At 33.5% G+C, this 16,381-nt stretch overlaps 2 protein-coding genes and 1 long non-coding RNA gene across 4 annotated transcripts; 2 read left to right on the top strand and 1 right to left on the bottom strand.

The window, feature by feature from the left end:
* Positions 1 to 269: 269 nt before the first annotated feature.
* LOC126871877 (acetyl-coenzyme A synthetase) lies at positions 270 to 15,331 on the bottom strand. The gene is made up of 11 exons (XM_050631186.1): positions 14,922 to 15,331; positions 12,736 to 12,951; positions 8,519 to 8,714; positions 7,244 to 7,475; positions 6,884 to 7,055; positions 6,182 to 6,374; positions 5,938 to 6,093; positions 5,665 to 5,832; positions 5,399 to 5,588; positions 3,036 to 3,281; positions 270 to 2,957 (listed from the first exon to the last, which is right to left on the bottom strand). Exons 1-11 carry the CDS (start codon positions 15,008 to 15,010, stop codon positions 2,761 to 2,763), a joined length of 2,055 nt encoding a protein of 684 aa, XP_050487143.1. The 5' UTR covers positions 15,011 to 15,331; the 3' UTR covers positions 270 to 2,760.
* On the top strand, positions 3,288 to 5,392 carry LOC126872206 (enolase-like). 2 transcript variants are annotated; one of them, XM_050631888.1, is made up of 4 exons: positions 3,288 to 4,036; positions 4,239 to 4,363; positions 4,462 to 4,668; positions 4,795 to 5,392. In XM_050631888.1, the coding sequence occupies exons 1-4, from the start codon at positions 3,642 to 3,644 to the stop codon at positions 5,337 to 5,339; spliced, it is 1,272 nt and encodes a 423-aa protein (XP_050487845.1). In that variant the 5' UTR covers positions 3,288 to 3,641; the 3' UTR covers positions 5,340 to 5,392. The 2 variants fall into 2 exon arrangements, with proteins under 2 accessions (XP_050487845.1, XP_050487836.1); XM_050631879.1 differs by having other exon boundaries at positions 4,420 to 4,668.
* Positions 6,381 to 6,854, top strand: LOC126872627 (uncharacterized). The gene is made up of 2 exons (XR_007692074.1): positions 6,381 to 6,588; positions 6,626 to 6,854. It is a non-coding gene; the product is annotated as an uncharacterized LOC126872627 (long non-coding RNA).
* Positions 15,332 to 16,381: the final 1,050 nt, after the last annotated feature.

Genomic DNA, 16,381 nt, shown 5'->3' with positions numbered 1-16,381 from the left:
AATAATAAAGAGTTCAAAAGATATGAAATATGAATTATTGTTTCAGTTTATAAGGCCTAATAATACATATAAAATAAATGCAGCAGAAAATGATTATGAACTTAAAAATAGACAAAGAATACATATTGAATCGTTCGTTTCTTATTCAGTTTTGAAATGCTGCATTTGGAACCACAAAAGCCGGTTCTTACAAACTATAACTCGATCGATAAAAGTTAGAAGAGAGTTGGAGACTAGAAAAAGGTGAACCGAATAAATCAGTACAACAATTTCGCTTAACAGATCAATAATAATTATGTTCTTCAACATAGATATATTTACATATATAGTTGTCTTTTGCAATTATTCCATATAGTATACATATATACTTTGCAATATATATATCGTTATCACACCTATAGTTAATTTGTTCCGCAAGGAATGATATGTATGTGACGTGCCCCCATTAGGAGACACGAGGCAACGTTCCGTTTGACTCACCTTACGTATAGTATAACAATTATAAAACCAGCCTTCTAAAAAATTACCGAAAATGCCAACTTCCTTTCGCAAAGTGCGTTAATGATGGTGCGTATACTTAGGTCTCACGTCTTCTGTTCCTCCTTATAGGAACGGAAAATCATTGTAAAAAACAAATAGTTTGCTAAAATTAAATAATTTCTTTCTATGTATTTTTATAATCTTCCTTCTGTTTTTTGATAACTTATTATTCTTATATACCTAAAGAAAATAGAGAATTATGGGCAAAAGATCTTACGCTATAGCTAATGGGCATGCGAATATTTTTACAGCGTTTCTTTACATACGAGGTGGACTGCAGTAATTTCGTAACCGTATTCGTACTTTCAGTTGTTGATAAGTATCCTTCATAACGCTAACAAGACTCAGTTAGGATTTTCATGAGCGTTTTTCTTATCGCAAGTCATCTAAGACTCAACAACTTAATGGACAAGTTAAACGAAAGTAAAATACGACTTGATGAGATCCAAAAATTTACGATCAGTTACATTTTTAAATAAAAACGATCGGAATTTATATATCGTAACAGGTTCCTAAAATTATACCATGATAACATAATCTGGTATTAGCATTCAAATACATACATGTACAATAATGTACATACGATATTGTAATTACAATTAATTTTTTTGATACTTTCATATTTAATGTAGACAAATCGTTTAAATATGCACACCATTAGAATGCACATTATAAAAATTTTCAACAGTGACAAACATTTGTTGTAAATCTTTCGAATTTTGATATTCTCTTATATTCATATGTCGGAGATGAAAGAACACCGGAGCCTTCCCTCTGGATCTTCGGGAAAATCCGTAAAATTGTAATTAAAGTTTACAGCTGTAATTAAACAATTTGCCGTCATTCTACCCAATTGTACTTATTTGCGATTTGTGACAATAAGCTTGGGCTCGTAGTGACCATCAGTCGCCGAACGTAGCCGCGGTCAATGGGACGAACGCTCCGCCTAACAAAGGTATGGAGTAATAATATAGCCTTCATTAAAAGAAATACCCGTAGAGGTACTCGACAGTAAACATTCTAACGGTTCCTTCGGGCAAAATGATTACCAGATGTCGATGCACCTACACAACACAAGTTCAGCTAGCTTGAGGACTTGAGGACAGCTTTCTAGCTGCTAGAAATCTTAGGATTTTGTTAATTAAGGTTCTTCAAACGGACAAGCAGTCTTTGTCCCAAATTGAATCCGATTATCTCGTGTCCTTAGACACACCCCATCATAGTTTTCCTCTGTGGCATCATCGGGACGGGAAATCCCGGAAGCCATTATTCCTTCTTGCGATCCCCTCGACGAAAAGAGTAACGCCTTACGATCAGTGAATATTACGCGTTTTATTAACAAAGAGTGCGACTTAGATTTGTGAGCACGTACATCTATCATCCCGTTGACCGCGGATTCGTTATTGAATCTAGGATCATTGTCATTAGCTTCCCGAGTATCTAAGTACCACGGTTATTTGTCAAGTTCTGTAATAATCGTATTTGCACTAGTCAATGTCTTCTCTATTGCATAACGACAATGTGTAATCCAAATGAAGATTTGTTTCACGCCCCTAACCCTAATTCTAATGTAAACCCGACACATAAAATATTGCCGAGTATGAAATCAATCGATGCGCAACGGTTAATATATTTATAATCGATTTCTGATAAATCGTAGATGAATAAGATTCTGAAACATTTTTAATAATCGTCTTGTTCCTTAGTTATATAACATTTTTAGTACCTTCATATTGTACAATCATATTTTAAGATGATCATAAAACCGTTTCGATAAATTTCTCATTTCTAAATAATACAGAAGCAAAGTAGCTTATGAAATATTTTTTTCAAGCACTTCTGTTAGAGATACTGCGCCGGCGATATTCGGCTGAAAGCAGTAACAATTATTGCGTAATAAACGTCTATGAAATAATTCATAAATAGTGACGTGAATAATAATTATTAACGAACGGGATTCTGACGTATAAAATAAAAATTTCATTCTTAAAATATGACTACAGGGACTGATCTTTCTCTATTAACAAAAGTTATTCTCTCTATATTTCGACAAGTTACATATTCCCCTGCATTCTAAAATTAACTTCTCGCGTTATTCTTTTCAGTATATTCAATAACTCGAAAGTCTTACTTATTTATCGGTCATCGGAAGCGTGTCGTTATCATTCATTTCTAAGCTACTACGTTTCCATTGAATGACGCTATATCGTCGACATTTGTTTAAACCTGCGGTCTCAATTGAAAAAGGACATCGACGATGCTTTCATCGGCTAATGTTGATATATCACCGACGTTTCTATCCCCTGCTGCGATTTTTCTAAGTATACGTCTCATAATCTTGCCCGACCGTGTTTTTGGCAGTCCTGGCGCGTGTTGAATCACATCTGGTTGAGCGAAGGGGCCGATTCGCTCGCGCACTATTGATAACACATTCAGATTAATATGTTTAAGAACGATAAATTAATTATAGGTTGAAATTATATATTCTTAACTACCTCTCTTTTTAAGCTCATCTTGAAGCTTTTTGTCAAATTTGGCACCTTCGTTGGGTGTAACGAAACAATGAAGGCATTGTCCTTTGACAGAATGTGGCTTACTAACTACCGCAGATTCAGCTACAGAAGGATGTTCAGTCAATACACCTTCTACTTCTGCTGTAGACATAAGATGACCAGACACATTTAACATATCATCAATACGACCAGTTATCCAAAAATAACCATCCGCATCACGTCTAGCACCTGAAATTAGAAGAAATATGTACATATAAACTTGCTCGTGCATATTTTATAATAAAAATGATCATTCCACACAGATAAGTAACACGAAATGTTTCACATTACAACTCTGCTATATAACTAAAATATTGTTTCAATTAAGAAACGAAACATATGTCGGACTTCGACTGTTTTAATTCAAAATGGCTATAACCATGGTTTAATTTATAAAAACTTCCGTTAAAAAATTCCCAATAGCAGCAAGTTATGTACCTTAATCAACCACATTGACATTTTTCCAATTTCTCTTCGATTCAGGACCGTATCTCCTGACAGACACTTAATTAAATATCATTTATAAACGAATTTCAAAGAAAATACAGAATGCCTATTCAAAAGGTTAAAGCTCGCCAAATTTTCAACTCCAGAGGTGATCCGACTCTGGAAGTGGACATAATCACAGACGTTGGATTGTTGAGATCTTCCGTACCATCTGTTTTGGTACCAAACCCTAATCAAGCGCAAGAACTAAGGGATGGAAACGAAGCTATGTACCATGGACGTTCAGTATTCAGAGCTGTTGACGTAGTTAATAACATAATCGCACCGCAACTATTGAAGTCGAGGTTGGAGGCTTGCCAACAAATGGAGATAGACAGCTTGCTAAATCGTCTAGACGGAACCGAGAATAAATCGAAACTAGGTGCAAATGCAATTCTTGGTGTTTCCATTGCCTGCTGTAAGGCTGGCGCCGCGAAGAAAGGACTTCCAGTTTACAGGTAATTAGTAGAACATTAAAATAATCAGTCACAGCTTAACGTTACAGATACAAAGCGTATAGCTTTTATTAGCCAAAAAATGTTTATTTTTAATCAACTACGCAATCTATATCAATTTCAAAGCAGATGGAGAGATATAAAAATTCTGTAGTTAATTCATTTAATTACGTGCGTCTCTCTCACTTGATTTTTTCTCCTATAGATATATTGCAGAATTAGCTGAAAATGGAGAACTTTATATCCCTGTTCCTAGTTTCAACATGATCAGTGGAGGCAGGCATGCAAATAACACGTTACCATGCCAAGAATTTATGATCCTGCCCATAGGTATTCTTATTTCCTTGCCTTGTTTGTGCATATTTTTAAATTTACAAACATATCAGGAGCTGAAAGTTTCGCTGATGCTATGAAAATGGGTATGGAAGTGTACAGAGTACTCGAACGGAAGATCGCGGCTGCTCAAGAAATCCAATTACCCCTTCCGGTTAGCGACAACGGTGCATTTACACCTTTAGAACTGGAAGAAGATAAGGAAGCTTTACTGCTGTTAGATGAATCTATTAAAGAAGCAGGTTACGAAGGAAGAATTAAGATAGCGTTGGACATGGCAGCCAGTGCCTTTTACAAAGAAGGTTAAGAATGATTAATAATTACAGAAGCTGAGCTATACGATAAGCTACGACTTAACAATATTCAACAGAATTTTGTCTATACATTTAATAATTAGAAAACAATAATAATATATCTTTTTTTGATAGGAGGATACGATTTAGCATTTAAAACGGAAGAGTCTGATCCTGATGACTATATGGAGTCAGAAGCGTTGAAAGATCAGTACTTGGAATACTTAACAGAATTCTCATCTCTCGTCTCCATCGAAGATCCATTCGATCTCGACGACTGGGATGGTTGGCTCACGTTAGCTGATCAAGATATCCAAGTCGTTGCAGACGATTTAACTGCGATGAACATTGACAGAATCGAGGAAGCGATTGAAAGACAAATGGCCAACGCTATGGTGCTGAGAATGTCACAGGTTGGAACCGTGACGGAGGCGATCAACTGCGCAAAAATAGCGAGGATCAGTGACTGGGGTTATATCGTGACGGCTTGCGAAGGAGAAACTGAAGACAACTTTGTAGCTGATTTGGCTATAGGACTTTCTGCTGGACAATTTAAAGCCGGAGCACCCTGCAGAAGCGAAAGAACTGCTAAATACAATCAAATATTAAGAATCGAAGAGGAACTTGGAAAGGATGCAAGATATGCTGGTCTCAATTACAGGAACCCCTTGGCTAAATAACTCTTCACTACGCTCCAAAAATCTTTCTACCATTGTAAAGTTAAAACTGTTAAGCTTACCATCTCCCGTGCAATAATATCCATGAAATTTATCGAAATATGTGCTTTGGAAACGTTGATGATTTCCATGGAGAGACCTCATCATTCCTGGCCAAGGTTGGCGAAAAACTAGATATCCCTCGCCTTCGCCTTCGATTAATCGTCCGTCTTCGTCCAGAATTTCTGGCAAAACGCCAAAGAATGGGAACGTCTAGAAAGTATCAAATATATCAATTATATATTTCACTGGTTTGACGAATAATAAGAAGTACAAAATAACAACTTACTGCAGAACCTGGTTTCATTGGAGTAGCACCAGGAAGAGGAGTGATCACGTGGCCACCAGTTTCCGTTTGCCAAAACGTGTCTGATATACTGCATTTTCCATGACCCACAAAATTATAAAACCACAGCCATGCTTCAGAATTTATTGGCTCTCCAACCGAACCCAAAACCTGAAACAATAAATTATTTTACAATTTCAATCTTCTTAGTGTAAAAACTATATTGTATATATTCCTATAGATATCTCAGTGTCTTCTTTTCCTACTTTGACTTACCTTTAAAGTAGACAAATTATGTTTCTTTACCAAATCATCTCCAAACTTCATTAGCGATCTAATTGCTGTTGGCGCAGTATAAAATTGCGTGACTTTATATTTATCGATGACTGCCCAGTATCGATCATTTCCTGGATAAAACGGTGTCCCTTCAAACTGTAGATTATACATTTATCAAGACAAACTTATTATTACATAGTAGGCATTTTGAATCAAAGAAAAAATAAAATATCTCCAGACTCACAATAATAGAAGTAGCTCCATTTGCTAACGGACCATACACGACGTAAGTATGACCAGTGATCCAACCAACGTCAGCTGTACACCAGTACACGTCACCAGGGTGATAATCAAACACATACTTAAACGTCGTGGCTGCATAGATCAAGTATCCGGCCGTGGTATGTAGAACGCCTTTTGGTTTCCCCGTGGAACCACTGTGCAGAAAGAAATATTTCAGAGTTATTTAAGATAAGAAAGAAATTATTATATATTATTGTAGTATCGTGGACAAATGGCCTAAGAAATATCTGGTGAATCATAAACAATATTGCGGGAAGGGCTAAGTGCCGTTAGAAAGAGCCTGGCAGTTTTTACCGGGGAGTCGAGTGCGGAGGAGTCGAGTTGAGTAGTCGTGAGTTGAGAGTTGAGGTGTGAGGAATCGAGTAGTCGTGAGTTGAGAGTTGAGGCGTGAGGAATCGAGTAGTCGTGAGTTGAGAGTCGAGAGTTGAGTTGCCGAGTTCTTACGAGTTGTAAACTATTAGTTGTGAGTTGTGAATTAACTATTTAGATCTAGCACATTACTGTATTTAGTTCACGTTAAGTAATCATCGTTTCTTATCTAATCCATTGTAAATAGATCTATCGATCGATAAACTTATTATATAGGATAAATAAACAATTCCTATATTATATTATTCATACACTATTTTGTTGGGAAATATACCTTGTGTATAAAATAAAAAGTGGATCTTCCGCATTCATCCAAACTGGATAACACTTGTTTTCAGCATCTTCCACTTCATCGTGCCACCAACAATCGCGGTTATCGTCCCATGGAATTTGTGGGATGTTAGAATCATTTCCATCGCTCGTACCGTTCACTCCATTCGTTTTTTCTTCAATACGAATTCAAAAAGTTAAGTCTTAGATTAATAAAAAAGTTATCTCTGTTTTATCTCTTTTCCTTTTCTAGTTATATTTTCATCTTTTGTTTTGTATCTGTTAGGTACATTTGTGTCCCGATTTTTGCTATCCACGTTAATTCTACGATTATTATTAACTGAAAGTCTTTATTCCACTATACCTGTTGAATGTAGCTTGGCACCGTGTGGATTATTCAGTCTTCTCAAATGTGCAACTACTATACAACACTCAACCACGTGGGTATACTTTTTAACTTTCTTCAAAGCATCGTCACAGATAGTCTTCAAAGATATAAGCTTCTCGCCCCTCCACACACCGTCAGTCGTAATCAGAATTTTCGCTTTTGAATCCATGATACGCTCCGCCAGCGCGTCCGATGAGTACCCTCCAAACTAATTGAACAGTCGTTTTATAGCATTTTCCATTTTTAGGGCGATATTATGAGATATTAAAGACATTTAGTTTGGACTTTAATTAATTAAAAGTTACATGTTTCTTCTATCATACCAACGACATTAATATTTTTTATGTTTATAGAGATTTATCAAGACTTAAAACAAGTTCTACTATAAGAATAAAATAGCCCATATATTATTTTATGGTTTAAATACAACGTTTATATTTATTTAACGTTTTAAATTTTATGACTGAACTATAGTGTATTATACACTAAAAGATAGAAGTGATCTGATACTCTTATTCACTAAGGTATTATGTATGACATTTTTAATCTATGGGCCTTTTAGCTTTATTGATCTCAGTTTTCCTTCGTCGTAACTTCAACAAATATGTCTAATAAATATAACTACACGTAAACAATGTGTATATTTTTACCATAAAAAATATTGATATTATCCGTTGAGCGAAAGTAATTATTGCACTGCAATTTTTCTTTTCGTCTTGTTTTTTGTCTTATTTGTCGATGGTATGACGTTACGTGTGATATTATGATACGCCTGTTAATTATCTCGAACTTAAATGGAAAGGTAAAGTAGATTATTGTTAGCATTGCCTGTTCGATGTTGATGTGATTTTTACACACGTCTCTTACGTAATAAAAAGAAATTATATGACATTATTATAGTTAGAGAAAAAAATTCTGTCCGGAAATTAAACGAAAAAATGAACAGATATCAGAAAAATTCTTAATTTAGCCTTTTAAATGTTTACTTTATGCTGTCCAAAATATGTACGTATACGTAATATTTATAACTGGAGTAATCTACATGAACCATTTTTATCTTTCTGAATAGCAATAATACGTCAATGCTGATACAAAGCGATATGAATTTACAAATCAAATAGTTCATAACGAGCTTTGTACGTTGTATGTCAACAGGAAATCGCATTATGTAAAATGAGATAGTCTCAGGTTCTATTAAGCTACGATTTGAAATCTCATGGTTTCTCTGGGATTAACAGAAAAATTCTTTACCACTACGCTGTGAACAGCGCCGATTCTGGTACACGCGAGCATGGCAATAGGCAGTTCCAGGATCATAGGCATGTAAATAGCAACACGATCTCCCTTCGTCACTCCTTTGGATTTTAAGACATTTGCAAACCTGCATACTTCCTCCAATAGTTTTCTGTACGTCAGACGTGAATAATCGTCCGGGTCGTTGCCCTCCCTAAAATATGAATACATCACTCGATTAATTCCTGACAAACGTCATTCATTGTTACTTTTGAACCGAATTGAATGCTTCTAAGTAATCCTCATGACGAAATATACTTGTCTATGAAAGATTGGGAACACAAGTGTCAATGAACCAATTACCCACTAATTGATCTATGCCTTAGGAATACGCATAATGGAATAAATTCAGCTGCATTTAACTTCTTAAGACCTTTTCTTATTTCGTTATTTCATTGTATACATTTTTATAACATTAAGTCTAAAAAGCTATTTTTCAATAAGAATCCTCTATTTTTGTATTTATCATAAGTGATCAAACTTATTATATAAATTAAAAAAAATTAGTATGCCTTATCTATTAAGTAACAATAGTCCAAAAATAGTTAGTTTAACTCTCAGTTCACACACGCGTGTTAAAGAAGTTTAAAGTTCAAGTTTCATGCAACTCAAATATTCCACGTGTTAGAGTATTTTCGTATGTACTTTGCCCCGATATTTATGACTAAATCCAATTTTGATCATACCCGGTAGATTTAGCAGCTACGACCTTATGAATTTATCCATACACCTTACGCGACGATAAGGAGTTTCTTTTTGAATAAATACATTTTAAGGCCATTCAAAATCTTTTTTCATAATTTAAACATCGTTCTCAGATGCTCCACTTAACACTTGATTACAAGAATGATAATACATATAACTGGATTTTAAATGTGCTATAAAAAATGTGCTTTAATTACTATATTTTAGAAACAAAACTTCTCTCTCTCTCTCTCTCTCTCTCTCTCTCTCTGAATAAATAGACATTAAAGCCATTCAAAGTCTCGTTTTCAGACGGAAATAATTTTCTTTTTAAACTAGTGCTTGTTTACGAAAACAACAATATAATTTCATCCAATTAGTTACCATGAAACAGTACTTTGCATTTAAAACAACAAATACAAATTTATGATTTCACCTAAAATTCAACAATTTTATCAGGTTTTTATGTAATACCTGACTGCTTGTTTGTCAAAGCTAAGATCCGCTATAATACGGTTCAATGATAAGAATCACATCTATACCCATGCCTATCAAAAAAAAGAGATTAACCAATGCCACATATTAAATATCAATACGATCACGTGAAAATTGTAATAGTTATATAAAAATCGTAATCGCTATTCTCTTGCTGACTGGCCTGATAACATGCTCGATTAACGTTCGATGACAAAATATGTTCTTCTTCGAACAGTTTAGACTTTGTTTTGTACATATCACATTGAAAAAATAACATTTCCTACATTCTAACGGTATTTTAATTCCATACATGCTTTCACACGTATACCTTTTCTGGATTTAAATTTCTAATTAATAGTTACTTTCAGAATTACTAATGCCAGTTAGCGTAACTGCTGAAGTACTTAATAGTACGAATAATATCTGCAGTCTAAAAAGGAAATATCCCAAAATTAAATGTCCAATGGGAAATACGTAATACCTACAAGCCTTGTAGAAATAAAAATTTCAATAATCACGATAAGTAATGGAAATATTTTGCTTTTGTATAATCAATTAAATTATACATTCCATAATTTATATAATGTTCGTAATTGCCTCCTTTCGTTCATTTACTCAATGATGTAATCACAGCTATCAATCAAGAATTATAAAGAATTTTATAATTCCTTCTTTGCGTTATGTAACTCTATTCGAATTATATTCGTAAATAACCATACTACGCGCGCAAACTTTGATTTTTGCAGCTGCCACGTTTTGAGAAACACATAAGACAGGCATATTATCCAGTCACGTGAGCTAACGTGATCGTACCACGTGCACACGACCAATCAGGATATCGTAACTGATAGTGTGCCAAATTTTGAACGAATAGCAGAGCATCGTACGACAAGCACAAACGATAGGATAGAGAGAACAAGTGTCTGACTCACTGATCGATTGTATGAGCATAGGATTTCTCCACCAACTTTTCTACTGCCGCTCACTATCTGAAATGATAGCGATAGAAAAGTAGAAAATCGCGACCCGTTGAAAAGTATTCGATATTCGACGCCTGGTATAGTCTGGTATAGCAATTGCTGAACATTTCTTCTAGTAAAGTATAAAATTAAAATAACTGTATATACAAACGAAAATTAAAAAATATACTAATACGACATTCATAAAAACAAAACAAGAATGAATAACAAAATCTTTTTTCACGTAACTTTCGTTCTGGAGGTCTTAATCAGAGTAATATATTCAGAGGCAATATACACTTTGTACGAAGTATTAATTTTATGACATATAAATTATTAATCTCTATTGGTAATACATTTTTGTGTTAAAGTTTATATTAGATCATCTTAGAACTTTTAATAACTCCAACAAGATAGATATACAGTATACAATAACGTAATTTTAATGTTAAATTTATAATAAGAAAAGACTAAAATATCCTAAACTGATTAATTTTAGACAATAAATAAATTAACCAATATAAATACCTTTTTCAATTATAACTGCCTTATCATGAATAAAACCAAATTAATATCAAGTTCAAAATAGAAATATTTTTCAGAAATCAAACAATTTTTATCTAGATCTAGTTTACAATGTACTGCTTCTGTAAGAATAGACGATATTCCTCTTTTCTAAGATAAAATATCAAAAGAATATTTGGAAAAAGAATTAGAGAGAAGTACGTTGTGGAAATGCTTGGGTCAGTCAGTAATGTCACCCGACACTTTCCAAATCGCGTCCAAACACGACGAATAGTAGGTACTACAATGAAAATAAAGAAATTGTATCACTTATGCAACACTTGAATGACTTGCGTGTATAAACGACGGTATATTTTGCATAGCAATGAACCACTGAAAGCAGCACCGTTCAAACGGACGCTTTGAATAATTGTATTTAAGCTATTTAGTTCAGAGAGATACCAAGTTGCGCTACGTGTCGAATGAAAGTCCCTGGTGAACGTAAAAGCGTACACGCATAATGTTTTATGGTCTTTCAATAATAAGCACAGAAGCTACTACGCCAGAACGCTGCTCCTGTAACGGCAGATTCTTTTAGATTTTTGTGATACTCGCGAGAGGTTCGTTTCAAGTTCATATAAAAACGAAATACGCCCGTGAATTTTTTGTTTGTGGAATTTCTACGCTCGTTAAAACATTTGTGTAGTTAAGTACATGGTGTTCTCGTTGAATATTCATACAGATTTCTCGTGAACGAAAAGTAAGAAAGTAGGATATTTTACACACAGTAGTTAAAAAATTAGAATTTGAAAGAAGGAATTTTTACAATGATTTTGAAAAACAGATATTTTAAGGTAAAATGTTCAAGTATGGCGTAAGACAAATAAAAGGTTGGTAAAGAAATCTTTTTGCTAATTCCACGAATATCATTAAGTGACGATATACGAACAGTGAGATTTCTTTTGAAATCGATTACAATATTACATATAATGTATTGTAAAATAAAAATGTGAAACAAAATTAAGTATTAATGAAATTCGTGCTAATAGTAAGTCAACGCCTTTGTTAATAAATTGAGATAATCCGTTTGATTGTGTATATGTTAATCTTCGAACAAAGGTGTCTTCAACTGCTTTTTAACGCGTTTTTGATGATATATTGAACATCTGCGATATGAATATAGAAAGTCATTTGTTTTATTACATATATATTTTCTTAATTGAACAAATAAAGATCCTATGAAATATTAATTACTTAAGAGTTTCATACACACTTATAAAATTATCAATAAAATATGTGTATCTATACAACGTAACGTACGTGGATATTGACGATACTATTTAATAAAAAAAAAAAATAAAAACAGAAAAGAGTACACATATGAATTACTCTTATCACTCCTTATTCTCAGACAAACATATCGTGTATTCCTTTTTTCAGGCGCATCAGTTACACGAATCAATCGAATGTACTGCAGATTTCATAACAATTAAAATTCCTATGAATGTATTGACCGATAAACGAATAACAAAAAGAAACGAGACGCCTTACCAATAAAACGCAATCTTGTCGCCGTTTCCACTCTTCACATTTTTGTCCAATAGGTTGAAGCTGATGTTCGTTGACGCACCCTCCATCCATTTTATGAAAATATCTCCCTTGCTCAAGTCGAAATTATATGAAAAGAATTTATCATCCACTGCCGGAGTTTCCCAATAAAACTGTTTTGCAATTTCGCTCCAGAATTCTGTCGGATTCTTCACAGACCTAGAAACGCAAAAGACCATGAGCAATCTTGAAAGAATTTCTTTTAATACGGTTAAAGGTATGTCAAAAACGAGCTTGTCTCATAGATCGGTTGCGTTATATTCCACATGGTTTATCGTTATGATTCTTGTAATATATTGATAATCAAGAAATGATTGATATTGGTACAATAATAAAATGTGTAACAAAGAGTCTGATTAAGTTCGATTGTGATTTAAACAACGAAAGAAACGAAAGGATTAGAAAACATCAGTTTTGAAATTTTTAATACCTTTTAAATGATTATAAGACTGAAGAATGAAAGATCGTGATAAGACTAAAATAAAATAAGAGATGGAGAAGTGAGAAAACGAGATTAAAGAATGATTTCAAAAATATTAAACAATTAGTTAATGATGATAATAGTAAGCTTTACTGCACTGTCGTTTTTGTGGTGTTACAGTAAGTCATAGGTAACACAGATGCGATACAATGATTAATTAGAATTTAATTGAGATTTAAATTTAGATAGGTTTTATAGGAAAGTTAAAAAGCGAATTTCTTTACGTCCTATCAAAATGAAATGTTATTGAAAGGATGATCGATTGATACAGCGATAATACTCTATGAAAGAACCATTCATTCAGTAGGCTTTTACAGTTTATAGAAAATTTGAATGACAAAGATAAGAAAATATTTCATGTTTATTAAGTTAAAAGATATTAGAGATTTAATTATTACTGAATTAATTATAGATGAATGTGACAGCCCTTTTTTATGAAGATGTAATTAAGTACGATTTGGAATAAAAAAACACTTCATTTGTGTACAGACATAAGATTCATCTAAGTTGTAAGTTTTTTCGAGGTCATTGAAGACACAAATCCTCAAGATGGGTAGAAATTGTTTCTTATAGAAAGACGCTAGACGGATCGATATCATTGTTCTATTTCCATAATACACAACTACCGTGTATCACTACGTAAAATATCTGCAATATCTAAATGTCCAAATTTTCTTTCAAACTTTGTACAGGTTTTTCTTTAAAACATTTTTAATACTGTCTTCATTCTTTAAGGTACATTTAACAAATATAGCTAAAAAATTAAGCAGCCCTATATATTTTAATTTAAACAAATAAACGAAAATGTAAAACTTATTAATATTTTCACTCATTGGCATTTTTATTATTAGCATCTTAAACAGTCAACATTAGAAAATTCGATTCAATTATTCAGAACAGTTGGTATTATTATATTCAGATACTTATTGGTAATTATATAATCTGTATGGTTCCTGGAAGATGTCAGTACAAATCACGCTTCAAAATCAATTTTTCTCAAATAATAGCTCTAGCATATATACAGGGTGCACTTAATAAATACGTTGACACTTTATTTACGATTAATACACACACGTTACCATCTATCAGTATTCACCCTCTTTCATTGTCCCCTACTAATTCTAACACCGCTGCACCTAATTGCATAGACCGTAAAACAAATCTTCCATTACCTACGAATAAATGCGAGATTAACTTCATCGAACAAGTTGTCAGTAATTTATAATTAAAACGAAACCATTAAATCGATTATTCGAAAAAATTGATACTATTCAGTTGGAATTACAAATATTTTCGCCAACTGACTCTTAAATTTCATATTTTCATTCATAAATGGTAGATAATAAAATATTAGGAACTTTCGACCGAGCTGTCCCTTGGTCAACATTATTGATTCGCAACAGCCTCAACGTTCCACCTAGAAATAACACTCTTCAGAGGAGTGCCACTAAAACTTAAGAACAGATCCCGATTTGTAATTACAGAAACTACCATTGAAAAAGTAAAAGCGCGAAAAGAAGTTAACAGAAAGGGAATGAAAAACATCATCGGCGAGATGTCAAAGACTACACCGTGCCATCTGTCATCATCCCTCTTGTACCGACTAAGCTGGACAAGACGTCTCTTATTTCAAATAGAAAACACTTACTTTTCATGCATATTTCTGTATTGTTCCATGCTGCTGCAGTGCGCATTTTTCGCGATTTCAGGATTGGGGTAGTACAATCTGTCCGCCATCTTCCTGGTTCCAGTGTTTCAAGTTTTAACCCTTTTCAATTCCACGATCCTTTGGCTTAGGGGGCTCGAGTAGTTAATCGATAAAGTGTAGAGTGGAAATCCGACGACGACACTTGAATGCGTAATTTTATACAACTCGTTTTGTACTTTTTTTTGTTTGAAATGAATACGTTGCAAAGGATAAAGGACGGATACCACGATTAAATTTAAGGTGAACGGAGGAGGCACTGCAGTTACTTGGAAGCATGCACCTCCGCTCTCTTTTTCGTTACAGCTCGGCTGATAAACCGCGACTGGGCTAGATTTGCAATCTGGCAATACCGTCGACCAATGTTGGCGTCAGTGTTGAGAGGGAAGGCGCTGTCAGGGACGTATCTCCTGCCGTGTCGCTAGTGACCCACGGTGGACTTTCCGCTCAACCATTTGATATTTTGGCTATAAAAAGATACAGAATCATATAATACTTCCTGGAATCTCTTGCACAATAATTTGTCAAGTTATAAATTGTTTGTTACAAACTTTGTTTTTTACAATATTATAATTTTACGTGGAATAATCAAATAATTCATTATTTATAGAATTTGATTTGTTTTATTACCAAACCTGATTGACGCGTTATAGAAACTTTATCAATAGTAATAATTTGTAAAGTTTCACTGATAATATCAAACCCATTCTATCATAATATAAGAAGATTCAGACATCGTGTTTAAGTATAGAATTCTAACATGTATTGCAACGTGTTGCACACTAAGCCCATTTTTTGCAAAACAAAGTTCTTTTAATAGATATAACAAATACACTGTGTGTGTCACCAATAAAAAAATAAGTATTTTATGTCTTTGTATTGTGTCTCTTTATACAATTGATATGAACGAGGTTCTTGAACGAGATAAATAATATTGCACATGTTAAAATATAGTTATATAATATTACTACGTACATTTGGGATAATATGTTGAATATACGTATTATATAAGTTTGTAAACTTTGAAATGTAGTTTACCAATTGACTTGAAGTGCCTGGTCGCATGTTGCGCAATGCGAATGCGCAGGAGTTAGACAATTCCAAACTTACCGACACTCAAGTGATCAAACTTAACCTTCTTATTGCCTTTTTTCCATTAATTGTATCATGTTACTTATTTATTATACATATAAATATATAAATTACGAAACTGTTTCTAAATAAATTTTACACTAATTTCCAGAAAAAATATTCTGGTATAATAAATATATTTGATACTTTTATCGCTTCGTAATTTCACAACCATGTACAATGTCTGCTAGGTATCAAATAAAATTATTAAAAAATATTATTGCTACGACAAAAGATTAGAAAGATTAGACTTAGCAAATTAAATTGTCAGC

Source organism: Bombus huntii, chromosome 1 (assembly GCF_024542735.1).
Source record: "Bombus huntii isolate Logan2020A chromosome 1, iyBomHunt1.1, whole genome shotgun sequence".
Taxonomy (NCBI): domain Eukaryota; kingdom Metazoa; phylum Arthropoda; class Insecta; order Hymenoptera; family Apidae; genus Bombus; species Bombus huntii.
Note: the sequence above shows the minus strand (reverse complement) of the source record. Positions and strands in the feature narration are given on the sequence as shown.

Coding starts and splice junctions, on each gene's coding strand:
- LOC126872206 (XM_050631879.1), top strand. CDS start 3,642: ATGCCTATTCAAAAGGTTAAAGCTCGCCAAATTTTCAACTCCAGAGGT. Junction 4,037..4,238: donor AAAGGACTTCCAGTTTACAG/GTAATTAGTAGA, acceptor TTTCTCCTATAG/ATATATTGCAGAATTAGCTG. Junction 4,669..4,794: donor CAGTGCCTTTTACAAAGAAG/GTTAAGAATGAT, acceptor TTTTTTTGATAG/GAGGATACGATTTAGCATTT.
- LOC126871877 (XM_050631186.1), bottom strand. CDS start 15,010: ATGGCGGACAGATTGTACTACCCCAATCCTGAAATCGCGAAAAATGCG. Junction 12,952..14,921: donor TACAGAAATATGCATGAAAA/GTAAGTGTTTTC, acceptor TTGCGTTTCTAG/GTCTGTGAAGAATCCGACAG. Junction 3,282..5,398: donor ATATTATTGCACGGGAGATG/GTAAGCTTAACA, acceptor TTCTAATTTCAG/GTGCTAGACGTGATGCGGAT.